The 21,394-nt window shown below is 31.9% G+C and overlaps 2 protein-coding genes across 5 annotated transcripts; one reads left to right on the top strand and one right to left on the bottom strand.

Annotated features, from left to right (window-relative positions):
* Positions 1 to 7,557: 7,557 nt before the first annotated feature.
* Positions 7,558 to 10,399, top strand: LOC143061155 (uncharacterized protein KIAA1958-like). Its single transcript, XM_076233688.1, has 4 exons — positions 7,558 to 8,867; positions 9,475 to 9,558; positions 9,907 to 10,020; positions 10,383 to 10,399. The coding sequence occupies exons 1-4, from the start codon at positions 7,868 to 7,870 to the stop codon at positions 10,397 to 10,399; spliced, it is 1,215 nt and encodes a 404-aa protein (XP_076089803.1). The 5' UTR covers positions 7,558 to 7,867.
* A 701-nt stretch (positions 10,400 to 11,100) lies between these two features.
* Positions 11,101 to 14,373, bottom strand: LOC143076136 (uncharacterized protein KIAA1958-like). 4 transcript variants are annotated; one of them, XM_076251805.1, is made up of 4 exons: positions 13,059 to 14,373; positions 12,368 to 12,451; positions 11,906 to 12,019; positions 11,101 to 11,472 (listed from the first exon to the last, which is right to left on the bottom strand). In XM_076251805.1, exons 1-4 carry the CDS (start codon positions 14,056 to 14,058, stop codon positions 11,288 to 11,290), a joined length of 1,383 nt encoding a protein of 460 aa, XP_076107920.1. In that variant the 5' UTR covers positions 14,059 to 14,373; the 3' UTR covers positions 11,101 to 11,287. The 4 variants fall into 4 exon arrangements, with proteins under 4 accessions (XP_076107920.1, XP_076107928.1, XP_076107943.1 ...); XM_076251813.1 differs by having other exon boundaries at positions 11,918 to 12,019; XM_076251828.1 differs by lacking the exon at positions 11,906 to 12,019.
* Positions 14,374 to 21,394: the final 7,021 nt, after the last annotated feature.

Here is a 21,394-nt window from a genome sequence, read left to right as displayed (position 1 = left end):
TTTTACAAATGACTGAACTTAACCATTTGTAGTGATTAGGAAAGTAGAGGAACATAGAATAAATGTGTAAAAACTATGGAGCTATTAAATGTGTTCAAAGTATTAAATTTTCAAAGAACTTATTGTGTTAAAAAGGGGATATTTTACCACAAGGAGCCGCATCACAAAAGTATGTTCGGGGTATGCTAATTTACGGAAAAAGTAATCTCACTTCGTACCCCGAAAATTTAACCACATATGTGAAAATGTCACAGCTTCGAAACGAGCTATCATACATATCCAAGTTTACGATATGGACTGAGCTACAGGAAAAAACGTTACCATTACCGCCTATGGAAAAACAATTAAAGATCTTGACCCACCTACACATTCAAACGTGTACACAAGCACAGTATTTCCTATCTATGTAATGTGTTTTCATAATTATGTGATATAGGGCAAAAAAAGGTAGCAGTTTTTTATGTCTTGTTGTTAAGCATTTCCAGGGGAGTTAATGTTATTTTCACGGTGTGCTTGATAAGTTTGTTTCATTGTAACATTATATAAGTACACTCATGAAGTGGATTAAAATAGCTTCCCACACTCAATTAAACGAATTTCAATTATTCTTTTTACCGTAGACAGTGCTATTATATAAGACTTCGGAGGTTCATATCACTTAATATATTCAACGTTTTTATATCGGATTGTTTTTACTAAATGATGTTGAACGGTTCATAGTTAAAAAAAAAAAAATCCGATAAAACCGTTGAATGTAAATGATATGAACCTCAGAAGTCTTATATATTGTCCTTTAATATAAGACTGGAGGTTCATATCATTTACATTGAACATTTTTTATCGAATTTTTGTTTATTATCAATGTTGAAATGTTCAACGGTTCAACATTGGTAGTTACTAAAAATTCGATAAAAAAATAACAGTTCAACATTGATAGTAAAAAAAAAAAAAAAAAATCCGATAAACACGTTGAATGTAAATGATATGAAATTCTGAAGCCTTACATTATAGGACTATCGTTTTTTAGTTATCTATCCTAACTAAATGTTTTTTGTGGTGTTTATTACAAAAAAAAGGAGGGTTGGGTTAAAAACACCAAAATACCTTAAAAATCCTACAATATCTGTTTACAAAATGAGAGAGATATTTCGTATTCTAAAACTATTTTTTCTCACATGTTTTTTTAGATATGTTGAAAATACAGACACATGTTTAGTACGTATATCCATCCCCTCTTTTTCAATTCATTAGTTCAAAATACAGCTCTGAAAAATATGCAATAAGTTAAAAACCTAACATTCATTTGATAATTTAGCTAACAACAAATTCAGTACATTTTTCTAACAAGTGAAGACCAATGAAAACATTTGATATGATTTGAAAACATGGCCAATTAAGTAGGCTCATGTGGTTTCGTAGACATAAATGATAATTCGACATTTTCGATTTATATTTTTCTTTGTGTCATATTTTAGTAACATATTTAATAGCATGTTTATATTTTGTAATGCATCTGATGTATAAATCCAGTGGCAGATTCCGGGAAAGAGCTCTTAGTTCTGATCCGTTTGTGCGGGGAACATGTGGTTGCAACCCCCTCTTTAATTGCCTGTTCGATTTTTTGTTTGCAGTGTCGAAAAGGGAAAAAGACAGTGGTTTTATCAAGAAAGAAGTCATGTGAAAGTTCTGCTATATATACATCTGACAGTCAAAAATTATTATGAAGTACACATGTCGACCAGAGGCATGGAACAAAGAGGATCGGAAAAACATGTTTGATTAAACATAGGGAATCACTGAAGCATGACTGGAGCGGGCTCCCCTTAGTTCAGTCAGCGCCGCTCCCCCTACCCCAATGTGAAATTCTGGATCCGCCACTGAATATTGGTTTGAACTGTGCGATGTCTTCAAATGTATAAAAAAAAAAAGATAATGAAAGTCTTTGTGCTGGTTATTTACATACGGGAACGAAAATTTTACTTCAAATTGTGAAAAAGAGTGAGGTGTAATATTCATTCAAAAAAGATATCGTCTGATCCAATCTTTGAAAAAATATTGTTGTCAGGCAAAATTTTAAACCAAAAAAAATATTATGACTTTTGATCTTCTAAAACCGTATAGTGTTAAGTTTTAAAAGAAAAATAAATTGATTGATGAAGGCGGACAAGAAAGGTTCGCGCTCAGACAAGAAAACCATACCCCCTTTGAAGTTATATGATTAACTTTCTTCCTTGTTGATGGATTGTTTTCTGGTTTGCTTTGGTAGAGTATTGTTGCATGTTTCAAACTCGAGTAATATATACACGCATTGTTAGTACAAATCAAATCAAATCAAATCAAATAATTTTATTGGTGTAAATTCCTATACAAAAATGATACCAGCCGACATTTACAAAATACAAATACAAAAATAAACAAACAAACAAACAAATAAAAAAGAAAAAAAACCAACCAAACACATTTTCTCAATGATCATGATAAGAGATACATATTTTATATTTACATTGCGTGGAGGTGTTATTCATACAATATTATTAATCCAAGCTATTACAATCTTAACAACATTATGTTTGCTTTAAATGAATGTTCAAATCATACATATCGCTTATTCCAGCTACACTTACAGTACTAATGTCCATATCATTACTTTTCAAAATGAAACTAAACTTGTCTTGTTCACACATATTAACAAAAGATGGAACTATATCACTTAAATTACTAAAAAGTACATTTCTATTAAGTTCTAACGCTTTACATTGAATGAGAAAATGGAACTCATCTTCAATTCTATCCTTACAAATTGGACAAATTCTCTGTTCTAAAGGTGTTCTAGTATATCTACCAACTTCTATTAGTAATTTACTATTACTAATTCTGATTTTTACCATTTTAGAAATAACACTTTTGTTAAGGTCCAGTAGAAGATATTTTTCTAATTCAAAATTATTTTTATATGAGTACACTGGTGTACTAATATAGTACTTGTCTTGTAATAGTGACATGTATGAGAAAAATAGAGTGAGCCACCGTGTACGGTAAAAATTAATATAAGGGAACTTTGATATTCTTGAATCTGTTTCTTATTTGTGAAGAACTAACATACAACAAACAGTGGGACGGTTATTCAATAAAATTGAGTCTAATATAAAACTGTTAAATAAGTAAAGACTCTTAATGTCTTGCAAATTTTCGACTGTAGGTAAACTATTAAGAAAAGAAAAAAAGGATATAAATAGTAAATTCAGATCGTATGAATCGTATGAATAATAGATGCGAACAAAAAAAGTATAACATTATGTCGTCGGACGATTGTAAGATGCTATCAGATAGACTAAAAATGTATCGAAAATATAGCAGAAAGGAAATCATGAAATAACTCAGTGCAATCCCAATTTACATCAAAAGAAAAACAAAATCACACCATATCTCCACGTGACACAAAACAAAAACCAACATCAACAAATAAGACGCAAAGAGTCGCAAGAAATAAAAAAAAAATCCATGCGCGGGCAACTACCGACTTATTATACTGTATGATCGACTCAAACATAGCCAAAATATGACTCCAAAGAAATAAGACGTATAAACTAAATTACAAGAAATTGCAAGATCACTAGATGATGTATAAAAAATAATTCCGAACGACAGTTGGTTAACACAAACAAAGGGAATACAACGATATAAATCTATGCTACCCCAAAAACTCAACTCCACAACGATCAAACAATCCGGGTTACTGTATAACTAAGGTGTAACAAAACTTTTTTTTAAATAATACAGAAATTATGACTGTCGGTGTAATTGTAATTGTTTAAGAAAAAAACATGTCAAACATGCAAATGTTATTTAAAAAAAATAGTTTGAATCACTTAAAAGTCATGTGATGTTACATATATTATATGTATATATATATAAAGGACGGGTGTGTTCGATGCGTAAATTAATTAACAAACCCCGTCATGATCATATAGCATCAACTTTGAAATTGCGTCCAAATGTCAAAATTAGGTGTGCCACTTTGGGAATGGTCTTAAACGATTGACAATTCATTTCTCTATTTTTGTAATTTTTCCCAGATTTTGTCTTTGTCGTGCAAAAAAAAGTAGCAGTTTATAGGGAGACCCCCTTAATGACGTAACAGCTTGACTTATGGTCGTTTTAAAAACGATTGTTTGCAAGTTGCATTGTTAACAATTGTACAATATGAAAATTAAACAACGTGAATGCAAATATTTATAATGACTTTACGGAAAGTAACTTTTGTGACATCTTGACAACCGTATACAAAGTTCATTTCACGTTTGTACCTTCTAAACACAAAAGTTCGAATTATTTTGTTATATTTAAACCGCATATTGGACTGAATAGCTGTTGCTGTACATATCTGCCGCTTCATAAAGCAACCAATCAGAATCTATATGTGATAAGTAAATATTTCAAGATGGCGTGTATGTCGACTGAAAATCATAGCTCCGCACCGTAAAATTTAAAAAAATGTTTTTCTCTCTAACTACTGGGCAAAGTGCATTGTATTAGATACATATATTGTTAATCTGTGTCCTTGTTTTAATATGCACATAGACCAAGGTGAGCGACACAGACTCTTTAGAGCCTTTAGTTTAAATCTTAGCTTCACTGACCAGTCTTACGTACACGAAACGCGCTTCTGTCGTATCAAATTATAAGCCTGGTACCTTTGATAACTATTGACAACAAATTTATTAATTTTGTAAAAAACTTTCGTACTCCTAAAAACAAAATTATTATATTTAAAATAACCTGTGTACGCTGTTTTATTTTACGCCATTTTGTTCCAGGTTAAAGATGTCTATTTGACACTTTCCCTAAATCTGTTATTCATAAATATCGTATTTATATTGTTTCAACTTATTCGTGCACTGTATGGCTACTTGTTTGTGTTTTAAATAGTGCTGTTCGGTGTGTCCTAAGGCTGCGTGTTGAATTAAGGATGTACTCTGACCTATAATTGTTAATTTTTTATACATTGCGACTTGAATTGAGAAGTCACTCATACCACATCTTCCTATTTATATTTAAATTATTTTGTACGCCAGGCAAGAGTTTTGTCTACAGAAACTCATCAGTAACGCTCGAATCAAAGGAGTGAAAAAGGTCAAATATATGGTTATCTATTTATGGTCACAACTCAACAGTGACCAGCTCTAACGTCTAAACACTTTTTTTGTCGATACTTTATTCTTGTTTCGCGATTGGTGTATAATATGCCGAGCACGAAAACCCATGCATTCCTTTTCTTTTATGATTTGCATATGATATAAATACGTGAACGTGATTCGTCCGCTATAATTTGTTTTTGTTCTAAATGTTGTTTTTTTTTATTCCAGTTAAGCTATTTCAATCGATATTTCAAGGTGTCTTTTTATCTTGTAATGTTGGCTTACACTTCAATAGACCATTCTGCTACTACTTTGATTGACTGGTCTGCTATAAATCATTTGTTTCCTTGGTGTACACTACAAAAGAACATTTTGCTACTGCTTTCATCGGCAATCTACAATTTTACAAATGTGATATCTCCATAAGAGGGCTTCAATGGGCTTCTATTCGATGATAACATAATGTAGATGGTGGTGTTAAATGTTTCATGTTAGAATGTGCTAAAATAGAATCATTATGTAATTGTTTGTTATACATTATTTCATGTGTTTTGATCAAGGTGTCCATACCAACATACTCGCTTTTGTACTGGAAGCGTCGGCTCCGTAATTTGGGTTGAAATCGAAATTGCATTTTTATACGTATAAAGACAATATTCGTACATTGTAGGAAAGTATAAAATTAATTTCTATGAGCTTTAGAAACAGAGGGAAAACTGAGGAATCGCATTTTATATAATTTCATATTAAAATTCACTTATAATAAATACCAGGTTTAAAACTGTGTACGCCATACGAGCGTTTCGTCAACTGGAGACCCACGCTCGATTTAAAAATGTTCAGGCCAAATAAATTACGAAGTTGAAGAATATTGAGGAACAAAACTTTCAAAAGACTTGAGGTTAAAAGCAACGAGGACTTCAAATTGAACTGTGAAGTAAACAGTTATTTGAATATAACCGGGGGCTCACAATAGAGGCTGGATATAATGTAACAGAAGATTCAATACTATACACGTGTACTCAGTCTGTATCGCTCCAAGATATTTGTATAGGAGAACAGTCGATTACAGGACAAATGTAATTTAATATCGCCTGTAATAGGAATTGCCGACAAAAATATGTTCAGGACATCTTAACCGTTTTCAAAATTGTTTCTTAATAGCTGTTACAATTCTACATCTTTAAATGAAATCTATAACAAATTAAAAATCTTTATGCATTTAGATTTGGCATAACTGCAATTTTAAGAAATTTGTCAAGATTCTATTTATATAATAATGTTGTGTTTAACATTGACTATGCGAAAATAGTAGCCAGGGTGAGAGACAATAGTGCACGACCCGAAGGGGAGTGCACTATTGTCTCAAACCCTGGCTACTATTTTCCATAGTCAATGTTAAACACAACATTAATATCATTATTATACTGACTGTGTACTATTTTGAATAGTGACAATAGTGTATTTCAATATAAAAAATATGCCTTTTATGTAATCTTATCAACATATATTTGCTCTCTTAAAAAGACTTTGACTTTGTCTTTATAGCTGCAAGAAAGATTATCAAAGGGATTGATTCAATAGTATGTTTTGAGGTGAAATGATTGATTTCAACTCTGTATCTGAATATAAATCATTACTGACATACAATAGAATACTGGTTGGCCTGGTGCTAGAAGTTGTGTTAAACTTGCTATAAAAGAGGGACGGAAGATACCAAAGGGATAGTCAAACTCATAAATCTAAAACAAACTGACAACGCCATGGCTAAAAATGAAAAAGACAAACAGAAAAACAGGTTCCAGCGGTTTGCTCATTGTTGAAAGCTTAAACTCATGTTCACTTCAAGATGAAGAAGTACAATTAAAGCATTATGTCCTAGATTTGTCTCTGTATTATTTTGGATTTTTCTCAAGAAGGTGTACTCCAAACCTCTTCCATTTCATTTATTAACCTTCTTCACAGTACTCTATAACTTAAAAAAAAACCAAGTAATAGTAACAGTTAATGTCATTTATTACAATTTATCTGTAACAAATGACTATTTTGGTTTCAATAGCAGTAAACATATGTTAACAAATATAAAATAAAGTTTGAACAGAAACTACGGTATCTTAAAGTCTCTTAAATGTCCTTATAATTCAAGTAATATCTACTACAATGTATTTTCCATTATTGTTCAAATTCAATTATTGTAATAGTTGATATTAACAGTACAATTTGAAATATTCATCAATGGCATCATCTTCATTTGCTTTGGGGCACTTATTTGGTGGTCAGAATTCTCGACTGATTGGCAATAGTCCACCAAAACATCATCAGGTAGTCCCAAAAAGTCAATGATATCTGGATCATATGGTGAAGTTTCAACTGAAATAATTTAAATAAGTCAGCTTTTGAGTGTGAACAAAGTACCATTATTATACTTCCTGTAAGAATGTCCTTCTATAGTTAAATTACTCTATTTTTGCATAGTTTTTAAAAGAAATATATAGCGTTAACTGCACTATGCGAAAATAGTATGTCTTGCTGTTGTAAATGACTATTGATTTTAACGTCAATCATTGTTTGATTTCACGAGAGAAGGTGGAGCTTAGTCGCATTGACAGACAAGTGGGCTGGACTTATTAGCCTGATCATATGTGCGCTTAAAATAACGATGTTATAAACCACTAATTAAAGTCGCTTAATGACTATACTGTCGTCTGCAAAAAAACAAAACAAGCAAGATGTCGCGGTTTGGTCAAGACGACCCTACAACATTTAGAAAAGAGAACTTTAAGTCCAAGAAAACTGGTCAACAAACACATTTTGCTGTTAAAGTTTTGTCAGATTTCATTGTTGAAAGAGGTATGGAAATTGACATTTTGGAAGCCACAAAAGATGAAATCGCAAACTTATTGCAAGATTTTTATGCCAACATCCGAAATAAAAGTCAAGAATATTACAAGAAAAATACTCTTCTAGCCATACGACAGAGCATAAATAGATATCTGAAGGAGAACGACAGGTTTTTTGACATCATAACCGACCCCGAATTTACCCGAGCGAACGACAACTTTACTTCCCTACTCAGGAAAACGAGAGAAGAGGGAAAAGGAACTGTTACCCACCATGAGGCTATCTCCCTAGAGGATTTGAGAATGCTTTATGAACACCCACTAGTTTTTAACACGTCAACTCCCCAGGGCCTTCTAAATAAAACTATATTCGAGACAATCTTATATTTCTGCAGAAGGGGTCAAGAAAATCTCTCACAATTGAAGGTTGATGAATTTAAAGTTGACTCGGATCAAAAAGGGCAGATGTATGTCCGTAAACTTACAACAGAACTAACAAAAAAACACCAAGGTACTACAAATGAGCCAGAGGGTTCAGGGGGAATGATGTATGCTACTGGCACAGATAGATGTCCTGTTAAGTCTTTTGTAAAATATCTAAAGAAACACAATAATGCAAGCAATAGATTATTCTTGCATCCAAAGAATTCATTCAGTGAACAAGATGATATGTGGTTCAGAAATGAACCAATTGGACAGAACACCATAAAAGTGTTTATGAAGAATTTATCGAAGTCAGCAAAATTATCTAGAGAATACACCAACCACTGTATCCGGTCAACATGCATAACCTTGCTGGACTATAGTGGCTTCCAATCCCGTCACATCAAGACTATCAGTGGACACAGAAATGAGGCATCTTTATCAAGCTATTGTTATGATACTTCAGGTAAATGCTATACACAAATATTTAATATTCATTGTGCAATTGCTAAAATTTTATTACAGTTATTTAAGGAATGACTAATATTTTTTCTGTCTATGAAGAAATAACATAAAAAATGTGGTATATTACAGTCATTTCTTATAATTTAATTCTAAATTTCATTTCAAACCGTAGAAAACCATGAAAAAAGGTTGACGTCACGGTCACATGACTAAATTATGTCTATGGGCTGATAACAAAATAACGTAAGCCAATCAGAAGATGCGTTAACATCCAAAATTAAATTATATCTATATATATCTTATGCAGTACATCATTTGTACATATAATAACAAAAATATACATTGAATTACAACAATATTGTAAGAATATTTCTGCTTTTAATATCACAATTGAGTTTATCCAAAATTTGTATGTAAAATCTCAAAAAGGTATTGGGTTTAATGTGTGAAATGACTGAGTACAATATTTATATATTCTTTATTCTAATGACTATTCTTGTACATTTCTTTATTTTATTGTGCATGTTTATAAATTAATTTTACTGTCTGTCAATCATTTTCTGAACTCATATAAATGCTTTCATTGTTTTTTTATAAATACATTTCAGATAAACAGAAAAAGAGTATGTCTGATGCATTAAGTAAATGTACCTATGGCACATTACAACAGACAGAAAGTAGGAGTGTAACTAGTAAGTATAATCATGTAAACTATAAAATTAAACAAAATAATCAAAGAAATGCAAAGAAAAAATAACCTAGGAGAAATGCATGTATTTATCGTCTTGTTGGTACCATGAAATATAGCACACTACATTGTTGCATTGACTCCCCTCAAATATTATAGCACAATAAAATCACATCGAAAATTGTATTCTAATATTTGCCACTAAACTTGGGTTGTACTGTTTAAAGATACTGATAAGACAACTTTTCATATGGCTCCTAAGTCCTTTTGTACATATAGTCTATATAATATATAAATAGTTCTCCTTACATGCAAGATAGTGTAAAAACAAACTGAATTCTTTTTATTACAGTTAGCTTGTCCCAGGAAAAGACTGTTTCTACCTTCAGGTCAGATGAGAATGAACAGCCAATACCTCTACCAGTAATAGAGACTGTTTCTGCTGTTAGAAATAGTAAGAGACAAGGTATTTTTTTTTGTATTCAGGTACTATTGAAATAGTATTAACTATTCAACATATATTTTGGGTCAACAACATGAAATAAATGACAAAAGGTTTGTCACATAGTCTTCAACAATGAGATCTTCCTTAAAGTCACTCTCCTACATGTCCCGTTACATATAATGGAGTTCATGAACAAAATGGCATTCAGGTGAATTAATTGCATATTTAACACATGTAAATACATTTATGTCTCAACATTCTTCAGTACATTTTAAAAATGAAAGTACGCTTTTACTTGTTTTTGATAGTACAAATGATGGTACCGCTGGATGTGTAAATATGGCCAAGAACTATTTGTGCAACCTTTTTTTATGTTCAACTAGAACAATTTGTTACCTAATAGTATTTATATAATAATGTTGTGTTTAACATTGACTATGCGAAAATAGTAGCCAGGGTGAGAGACAATAGTGCACGACCCGAAGGGGAGTGCACTATTGTCTCAAACCCTGGCTACTATTTTCCATAGTCAATGTTAAACACAACATTAATATCATTATTATACTGACTGTGTACTATTTTGAATAGTGACAATAGTGTATTTCAATATAAAAAATATGCCTTTTATGTAATCTTATCAACATATATTTGCTCTGTTAAAAAGACTTTGAGGGATTGATTCAATAGTATGTTTTGAGGTGAAATGATTGATTTTAACTCTGTATCTGAATATAAATCATTACTGACATACAATAGAATACTGGTTGGCCTGGTGCTAGAAGTTGTGTTAAACTTGCTATAAAAGAGGGACGGAAGATACCAAAGGGATAGTCAAACTCATAAATCTAAAACAAACTGACAACGCCATGGCTAAAAATGAAAAAGACAAACAGAAAAACAGGTTCCAGCGGTTTGCTCATTGTTGAAAGCTTAAACTCATGTTCACTTCAAGATGAAGAAGTACAATTAAAGCATTATGTCCTAGATTTGTCTCTGTATTATTTTGGATTTTTCTCAAGAAGGTGTACTCCAAACCTCTTCCATTTCATTTATTAACCTTCTTCACAGTACTCTATAACTTAAAAAAAAACCAAGTAATAGTAACAGTTAATGTCATTTATTACAATTTATCTGTAACAAATGACTATTTTGGTTTCAATAGCAGTAAACATATGTTAACAAATATAAAATAAAGTTTTAACAGAAACTACGGTATCTTAAAGTCTCTTAAATGTCCTTATAATTCAAGTAATATCTACTACAATGTATTTTCCATTATTGTTCAAATTCAATTATTGTAATAGTTGATATTAACAGTACAATTTGAAATATCCATCAATGGCATCATCTTCATTTGCTTTGGGGCACTTATTTGGTGGTCAGAATTCTCGACTGATTGGCAATAGTCCACCAAAACATCATCAGGTAGTCCCAAAAAGTCAATGATATCTGGATCATATGGTGCAGTTTCAACTGAAATAATTTAAATAAAGTCAGCTTTTGAGTGTGAACAAAGTACCAATACTATTAGGTAACAAATTGTTCTAGTTGAACATAAAAAAAAGTTGCACAAATAGTTCTTGGCCATATTTACACATCCAGCGGTACCATCATTTGTACTATCAAAAACAAGTAAAAGCGTACTTTCATTTTTAAAATGTACTGAAGAATGTTGAGACATAAATGTATTTACATGTGTTAAATATGCAATTAATTCACCTGAATGCCATTTTGTTCATGAACTCCATTATATGTAACGGGACATGTAGGAGAGTGACTTTAAGGAAGATCTCATTGTTGAAGACTATGTGACAAACCTTTTGTCATTTATTTCATGTTGTTGACCCAAAATATATGTTGAATAGTTAATACTATTTCAATAGTACCTGAATACAAAAAAAAATACCTTGTCTCTTACTATTTCTAACAGCAGAAACAGTCTCTATTACTGGTAGAGGTATTGGCTGTTCATTCTCATCTGACGTGAAGGTAGAAACAGTCTTTTCCTGGGACAAGCTAACTGTAATAAAAAGAATTCAGTTTGTTTTTACACTATCTTGCATGTAAGGAGAACTATTTATATATTATATAGACTATATGTACAAAAGGACTTAGGAGCCATATGAAAAGTTGTCTTATCAGTATCTTTAAACAGTACAACCCAAGTTTAGTGGCAAATATTAGAATACAATTTTCGATGTGATTTTATTGTGCTATAATATTTGAGGGGAGTCAATGCAACAATGTAGTGTGCTATATTTCATGGTACCAACAAGACGATAAATACGTGCATTTCTCCTAGGTTATTTTTTCTTTGCATTTCTTTGATTATTTTGTTTAATTTTATAGTTTACATGATTATACTTACTAGTTACACTCCTACTTTCTGTCTGTTGTAATGTGCCATAGGTACATTTACTTAATGCATCAGACATACTCTTTTTCTGTTTATCTGAAATGTATTTATAAAAAAACAATGAAAGCATTTATATGAGTTCAGAAAATGATTGACAGACAGTAAAATTAATTTATAAACATGCACAATAAAATAAAGAAATGTACAAGAATAGTCATTAGAATAAAGAATATATAAATATTGTACTCAGTCATTTCACACATTAAACCCAATACCTTTTTGAGATTTTACATACAAATTTTGGATAAACTCAATTGTGATATTAAAAGCAGAAATATTCTTACAATATTGTTGTAATTCAATGTATATTTTTGTTATTATATGTACAAATGATGTACTGCATAAGATATATATAGATATAATTTAATTTTGGATGTTAACGCATCTTCTGATTGGCTTACGTTATTTTGTTATCAGCCCATAGACATAATTTAGTCATGTGACCGTGACGTCAACCTTTTTTCATGGTTTTCTACGGTTTGAAATGAAATTTAGAATTAAATTATAAGAAATGACTGTAATATACCACATTTTTTATGTTATTTCTTCATAGACAGAAAAAATATTAGTCATTCCTTAAATAACTGTAATAAAATTTTAGCAATTGCACAATGAATATTAAATATTTGTGTATAGCATTTACCTGAAGTATCATAACAATAGCTTGATAAAGATGCCTCATTTCTGTGTCCACTGATAGTCTTGATGTGACGGGATTGGAAGCCACTATAGTCCAGCAAGGTTATGCATGTTGACCGGATACAGTGGTTGGTGTATTCTCTAGATAATTTTGCTGACTTTGACAAATTCTTCATAAACACTTTTATGGTGTTCTGTCCAATTGGTTCATTTCTGAACCACATATCATCTTGTTCACTGAATGAATTCTTTGGATGCAAGAATAATCTATTGCTTGCATTATTGTGTTTCTTTAGATATTTTACAAAAGACTTAACAGGACATCTATCTGTGCCAGTAGCATACATCATTCCCCCTGAACCCTCTGGCTCATTTGTAGTACCTTGGTGGTTTTTTGTTAGTTCTGTTGTAAGTTTACGGACATACATCTGCCCTTTTTGATCCGAGTCAACTTTAAATTCATCAACCTTCAATTGTGAGAGATTTTCTTGACCCCTTCTGCAGAAATATAAGATTGTCTCGAATATAGTTTTATTTAGAAGGCCCTGGGGAGTTGACGTGTTAAAAACTAGTGGGTGTTCATAAAGCATTCTCAAATCCTCTAGGGAGATAGCCTCATGGTGGGTAACAGTTCCTTTTCCCTCTTCTCTCGTTTTCCTGAGTAGGGAAGTAAAGTTGTCGTTCGCTCGGGTAAATTCGGGGTCGGTTATGATGTCAAAAAACCTGTCGTTCTCCTTCAGATATCTATTTATGCTCTGTCGTATGGCTAGAAGAGTATTTTTCTTGTAATATTCTTGACTTTTATTTCGGATGTTGGCATAAAAATCTTGCAATAAGTTTGCGATTTCATCTTTTGTGGCTTCCAAAATGTCAATTTCCATACCTCTTTCAACAATGAAATCTGACAAAACTTTAACAGCAAAATGTGTTTGTTGACCAGTTTTCTTGGACTTAAAGTTCTCTTTTCTAAATGTTGTAGGGTCGTCTTGACCAAACCGCGACATCTTGCTTGTTTTGTTTTTTTGCAGACGACAGTATAGTCATTAAGCGACTTTAATTAGTGGTTTATAACATCGTTATTTTAAGCGCACATATGATCAGGCTAATAAGTCCAGCCCACTTGTCTGTCAATGCGACTAAGCTCCACCTTCTCTCGTGAAATCAAACAATGATTGACGTTAAAATCAATAGTCATTTACAACAGCAAGACATACTATTTTCGCATAGTGCAGTTAACGCTATATATTTCTTTTAAAAACTATGCAAAAATAGAGTAATTTAACTATAGAAGGACATTCTTACAGGAAGTATAATAATATCTTTTTCGTACATTTAACATACAACGATAGTCTTAACAAAACAAACGAACACACTTTCAATTACAACCAATGGATTATGAGTATCATTTGATGTGACATATTACAAAAACCACTAAAAGTCACCAATTTGTTATGTTCAACTGCAATATATAGTTAGGCATACATTGGTAACATTAAGATTTTACAGATAATTAGTAAAACAAGACTTTCCTATGCAAACTAACTGGGTTTCATTAACGAAAGATTTTTATCCCGTAGATGAAATAGTTTAAGAATTTGTCCAAACCTTTTTAGTAAATAAATGGTTTCTGCCTGTCAGAATTTAATACAAATCAAACTATGTTTATACATTGTTTAATGCATTCAAAACCAGTGATTTAAGGACTTCAGAGATAGACAAGTATACATATATTGGTTTAAGATTAATCCGGATAAGATTAAATTAGATTATAATCAATCAAACAATTAAAACAATTGATGTGTTTCATATATGAATGACCTCCTTCAATTCAATATGATTTATGTATCTCGACCTGTTAACTTCACAATATTTTAAGTGATCTTATCATATCTAAGTGAGCAATAATAGGCTTCTCGTGATACTTGGCTACATTTCTCAGTTAAATGTATATTATCTAAAACCTGCAAAACAAATGAAAATTTGGTGTAAAATAATAATAAGTATTCTAATTAGAAACAAGAAAATTTGAAATAATTATAGATCTAAATGAATATGAATAAATTATGCTCATCAGATCTTTACAATTCAACATCAAAGTTGGAGTATATGTCAGTAAGACAGCAACCCAAAGAATAAAATAACAAATTCAAACTTATAAAATACAATATTTCAATGTATTTTTTTGCCTCATGTAATGATTACTTGTATACTTAGGCCACACCAATTTGATTCCTTGTTCGACGGACCCGCCCGCACCTATTTTTTCAAAACAGATTTTTTTTATTTTTTTTATATTCCAGCTTCCCGCATCCGGAAATGTAATCATGTCTATTTCCCGCACCGTTTTTTTTTGTAAATATTATAAAAATATATCAACATTGGTTTCTTTCCCCCTGACTTATATTCCCTATCAAAAATGTTCGTTGTTAGAATAAAGTACAAAGAACTTCTGAAGGATTTGCCTTCAACTGCAATTATATTGTATGCTGGCAAAACAAAACTATCTATAGCCGCTGCATATTAATGCACCTGTCCTGATTGATTCAGGGGTCTGTCGTTCAGCAGTTATCGTTTGTTGATGTTGTTCATTGGTATTTTCCCGTTTGGATATATAAATTAGATCGTTGGTTTTCCTGTTCGAATTGTGTACGCTAATAATTTTGGGATCCTTTACAGCTTGCTGTTTGGTCTGTATCAAAGCCCTGTGTAAAAGGCCGTACTTTGACCTGTTTTTGTTATTGTCAGGTTGAGAACAACCCTCACTCAGACAAGGGCCTGAAGGGGTCATTTTACTGATGTAGAAAAGAAAATAGAAATACCAAGGATTTGTATAGTTCTTCTATACAAAACCTTTGAAAACTTAGAATTTTGTACTCAAAAAGAGGATAGTTACATCATATTTTAAACAACTTTTTCTAAAAGAGGGGTCCACTTATTTTGAATAATATTTAACTGTTAAAGTAAATGTGTTAATTTAACATGGTTAAAGTCCAGGAATATTACAAAATTCTTGGACATGTTTTGACCATTTAATACTAGATAGATATATAGATCTTTGAGAAAATATGAGCCCTTTTGTACAAACAAATATATTATAACTTACATTGATCCCTCATAAAACATGTAAAAGGGATATTTATAACATTAAGGGGTTGCCCCCAAACTGATTATGACTTAGATGGCGAATTGTCTCATTGCCAGTCACACATACATAGACCAGTCCTGGCAGATTTAATTATTTCTTGGTGAACAGGGAAAAAATACTTCAGAAATTAAAAAAATGTCAAAGTACAAGTTATAAATCAAGTTTTATTATTGTCAAAACCTACTATTTTATGTTTACAAAAAAAATAAAAAAAAAAAAATATAATCGCTCGCCTTTACTTTTCAAGCTTCGCCTCAAAAATTTTCAAATTAAATATTTTTTTTATTAAAATTTTCAAATCGCTCGGTCGCCCCAAATTTTTGAGTCCAACAATCCGTAGAACAAGAAATTAAATTGGTGTGGCCTTATAAATAAATTGTAGTGTACAAAAATATAGAATATTTGCAAAATACAAAAAATAATGCGATATGTCTGTCTAAGTTACATAGTACGGCGGCTTTGTGAAAAAATGTGCACATCCTGCTACAAGCATGAAATTTGGCATAGACCTTCCTCAACTATAACTCTTTTAATTCAGATAACGAGGTATTTGAAAAAAAAATGTCTCACTTCCGGTTAAATCCAAAATGGCGGACATCATACTTAATCAGCCCAATATCAAAGGCTAGTATGTGAAAAGGTTTTATTATCATGCTACTATCATAATATTTGGTACAAACCTATGTTATTTACCACTTTTTGATATATTATATAAATTATAAATCTTCAAAATCCAGGTAAAATCCAATATGGCGGACATTGTACTTAAATAAGCGTACGTTTTAGGTAGGGTACTTGGAATGTGTTTTAACGTATTGCTTCTATCATTATATTGTGCAGGAATATTTCTTTGATGCTTCTTATGAATACAATATATAGGTTGCACTTTGTAAATACATCTGTTTATCAAAATACGCCTCTTTTGGGGAGTAATTGAATATTCATAGAAAATCATTTTGTTTACATACTGGTTCCCAGTTATGCTCTCTGTGTTCCATATCGCAGAGACAGAACTTGGGAATGTTACCAGTAAATAAACACGTGCATATTGTTTACATTGAAATCTGTGGTAACCTTTCATTCGAGGTAGGGGTAGTTAAGAAAATTAGTGTAAGTTTAAACACTGAGAAGTTCTGGGCATATAAACGTTGAAAATATGCCGCACAGCCCTATATTTTGACCTTTGAACAAAATTGTGGTACATATGAACTTTCAATTCTAGGATGAGATTTTTTTCAAAACTTCATAGTAAAAGTGGTACAGTTTTAGCCGTAAAAGGAGTTCCTATGGGAAATTGCATTGTCAATATTTACAGAAATGCAACCTATAGGATATATGTCTTAAAAAACCCGACTTCCGGTAATATCCAATATGGCAGACAAATAAATATTAAATATTAATTTTAATATTCAACTGTTTTAAAAATGTAAAAATAGTGGGTTTTTTTTTTTGCTTGAATTTATCTTCAAACAACTCATTCACAATTGTGTTTAAAATGTTTTGATACAAAGTTAACACTTCCGGTAAAAATAAACATATGGTGTAAATTTCAGGGATGAGTTCTCAGTCTGTATCCTCTATGAAGATTTTTAGATAGATTGATTATTAAAGCAATATAAAGTAACTTAAATACTAAAACATCTTTATAGTTACTAATATATGGCCGCAAATAATGTTTATTCACAATCACCACCACAAGCACATAAAACAGTGACCGGGAGACCTGATTTTCCACATTAACAAAGCTGGTGACAACCTTTCTTACATAATAATGTACAAGCTCCTGACCAAATGAAGAGGCCTAACAAAGAGTTGTCCAAAAGAGTTCCCATGGATCATGTTTGTCCCTTCGATATTCATAAGTGTCTGGACTAGTGAGAATAGGATCCAATTCAAAATGTGTTACTCATTCACACACGCCATGTTATATTGCACGTTTTACATGCTGGAAAGAATAAAACATGGAGCCTCAATTAGTCTTTCCTCTTCAAAAACAGATTTTCTTGCTTTGTTTCCTCTTATCTGATAAGTTTGTTCGATCTTACAGTAAAACCATGTATCGTTCTATCAATGACAGTACTGTATCAAATCCATATCTATGTGCTAAAGTCACATCTTCAGACGCCATCCATGTCTCCCACGCAGTCTTTTTTTCCTTTTCTAGCAAACGTGTAATCGCTCAATGTCTACTAGTGCATTTGAAAGGTCATGGAAAGATATATATATATCTAGAACTTTTCCACTCCTAAACGCAAGGTATAGATAGTTAGTCCCTATGTCACATAATAGCGAAAAAGCAATGCACGAGGCAATCAGTGATCAAACACACGTCTTTACGGGTTGTGATACGGTTCTATGTTTGCTTGAAAAGTTGGAGACATTGAAGGCATTTGAAGATGTGACTTTTACATTAAGAATGAGGATTGATAAGCCTTAATCACCGTGGTGTTACTGTAAGAATGCACAATCTCATCAAGGTTAACGGAGGAAGAAAATAAGTATTTGCGTAAAAAGGAAGGCTAATTGAGGTAATTCCCTCAATTTGATATAAGTCTTTTCCAGCATGAAAAACGACCAACATACTAAGGCGGTTGTTTAGGGGGACGAGCATGGAATTGGCTCATATGATACACAGTTCAAACGCTAATTGATTGTGGAGGGACAAAGAGGATCGATGGGAAGTTCGAACCCTTCTAAAAAACTCTTTCTGAGGCCTCATCATCTTGTCAGGAGCTTGTACATTGTGGATATAAGAAATGATGTCGAGGTCGTTGTAAATGTGGATAATTGGATTGATCGTGCACTTTTTTATGTGCTTGTGAACAAACATTATTTGGCCATATATTAGTAATTCGAAAGACGTTTTAGTACTTTAGTGACTTTATTTTGTTTTAATCAATCTATCCAAATCTCTACATCGAGGATACAGATTGAGGACTCATCTCTATAATTTACGCCATTTTTTTTCTCCGGAAGTCAGGCTTAACTTTGTATCAAAAATATTAAAATATATCGGAGAAGTAGTGGTTTTGAGGATAATTTAAAGCCAAAAGTTTAATGATCAACACATAAAACATTTTTTTTACATTTTGTAAAAATAAGTTGAATATTAGAATAAAAAAAAAAATGATATTTCTATGTCCGCCATATTGAAGATTACGAGAAGAAGGGTTTTTTTTAAGACATATTTCCTATATATTGTATCCACAAGAAGCATCAAAGAGTAAAGTCCCTGCACAATATAATGATAGTAGCAATACGTTAAAACACATTTCAATTACCTTACCTAAAAATACGCTTATTTTAGTACAATGTCCACTATATGGATTTTACTGGAAGTAGGGTTTTTGAAGATATCTATTCTATATAATATATCAAAAAGTAGTACATAACAAAGGTTTGCACCAAATATTGTGATAGTAGCATGATAATAACACATTTTCACAAACTAACCTTCGATATTGGGCTGATTTAAGATGTGTCCGCCATTTTGGATTTAACCGGAAGTGACCATTTGTTTTGAAATGCCTCCCCTACTGAATTAAAAGAGTAATAGTTGAAGAAGGTCTGTGCCAAATTTCATGCTTGAAGCAGAATGTGAACAACTCGTCTGAAATATGCTTGTAGCCGCTGTACTAATAGGCAAAACGTTTGGGATCCCATTAATCTATTGTAATCAGCAAGAATTTAAACGAAACGGTCTCTTTTCATAACATAAAAAACTGTCTTGGGAATAAAAAAAAAATGATTAATAAGGTCTTCTTCCGATCTGCAGTAAACCCCTTGCCGAAGATGGGCGTCCGTTTGTCTGTGCACTATGTTCAAGTAAATGTCAACCAATTCCGGACAAAATTAAAACGTTACATCTAATGCCACGTGTTTAAAAAGTGCTACACTGTTTACACGTAAAGAACCCTTGTATCAACTGTTTGAGGGGCTCGTAGGTAGCCTGTATCAAGGGAAATGTCTGTCAATATTCAATATAGTTTACCTTCATTTCCAGTAGCAGACAGTCTTGATTATAGGACCCAACTATTGTATTTATTGTCACATGTATATACCCATGCCCTAAATTCAATAAAAATTGTTTACACATGCGTATATTGACTTCTGCAGAATAATGAATTTTATCAAATTGGCATGCGTTTAATTTATTTGAATAAATTAAATTTTAAATACTTCCAAGCCTACACAATCGCTTCACACTTATACACATCGGACATAGAAATTACCTTAATTGTCCTAATCTGAATCGAAATAATTGATGCAAGGTATTAAAGTTTATTGTACTTTTAACATGGGTAGGCATTACATTTGTGTTATTTTAGCCCTCACTATCACTCGGGCAAAAATAACCACGAATATAATGCCTACCCATTTCAAAACTACAGTAAAGTATAGCTTCCATCAATGATTTCCTAATTGGACGTGAAGCAACCAACAATGATTAATATGTTAAAAAAACCCTCATTAGAATAATCCCGAGGACTAAAGTAAACGGGAAAGTACGAGAGAAGCAGAACAATGATACATTTAGGAAACTGTTGAAAATAATACTATTCTGCCTGGTAAGAACATAGACTATTAAAATAAATGTGTGTTTTGGCGGTTTTGTTTTTTTGCACTTCAGTGTTCCTGTTGATCTTTGTTTCCCTCTTATATTTGATGTGTTTCTCTCAGTTTTGGTTTGTAAGCCGGATTTGTTTTCTCTCAATCGATTGATGACTTTTAAACACCGGTATACTACTGTTGTCTTTATTTTGCACAAGACAAGGTGAAAATGGGTGTTCAGAAAGACAAAATGAAGGCAACAAATTTGTATGGATGAACTAGGATTGAGATTTGTCTAATTGGCACGCATACCACATCTTCTTATATCTATGAAAACAAATTGTCCGTCTGACAACGAAAATAAAAACCAACATTTCTTTTCGGTAAGCAAAAGAATCATATCACTGTTCCAACACATTTATAGATACAATCGTAAAATGGCGTGGACAATGTACTATTTACTTAGACTAAAACACAGCGGACACTCGGCTTACCGAGAGATTGGTCGGTTAATCTATTTTTAGTATGCGGCTATATGGGCGATTGGTCTATTATTAGGGTTGGTTATACGTCTGTTAAGAATAAAACGCACAATTTAATGTTAAATTTTATTAAAATACAGAATTTTGGCATATTATAAGAAC

Source organism: Mytilus galloprovincialis, chromosome 1 (genome assembly GCF_965363235.1).
Source record: "Mytilus galloprovincialis chromosome 1, xbMytGall1.hap1.1, whole genome shotgun sequence".
Lineage (NCBI taxonomy): Eukaryota > Metazoa > Mollusca > Bivalvia > Mytilida > Mytilidae > Mytilus > Mytilus galloprovincialis.
This window is presented reverse-complemented; position numbering and strand designations above follow the sequence as displayed.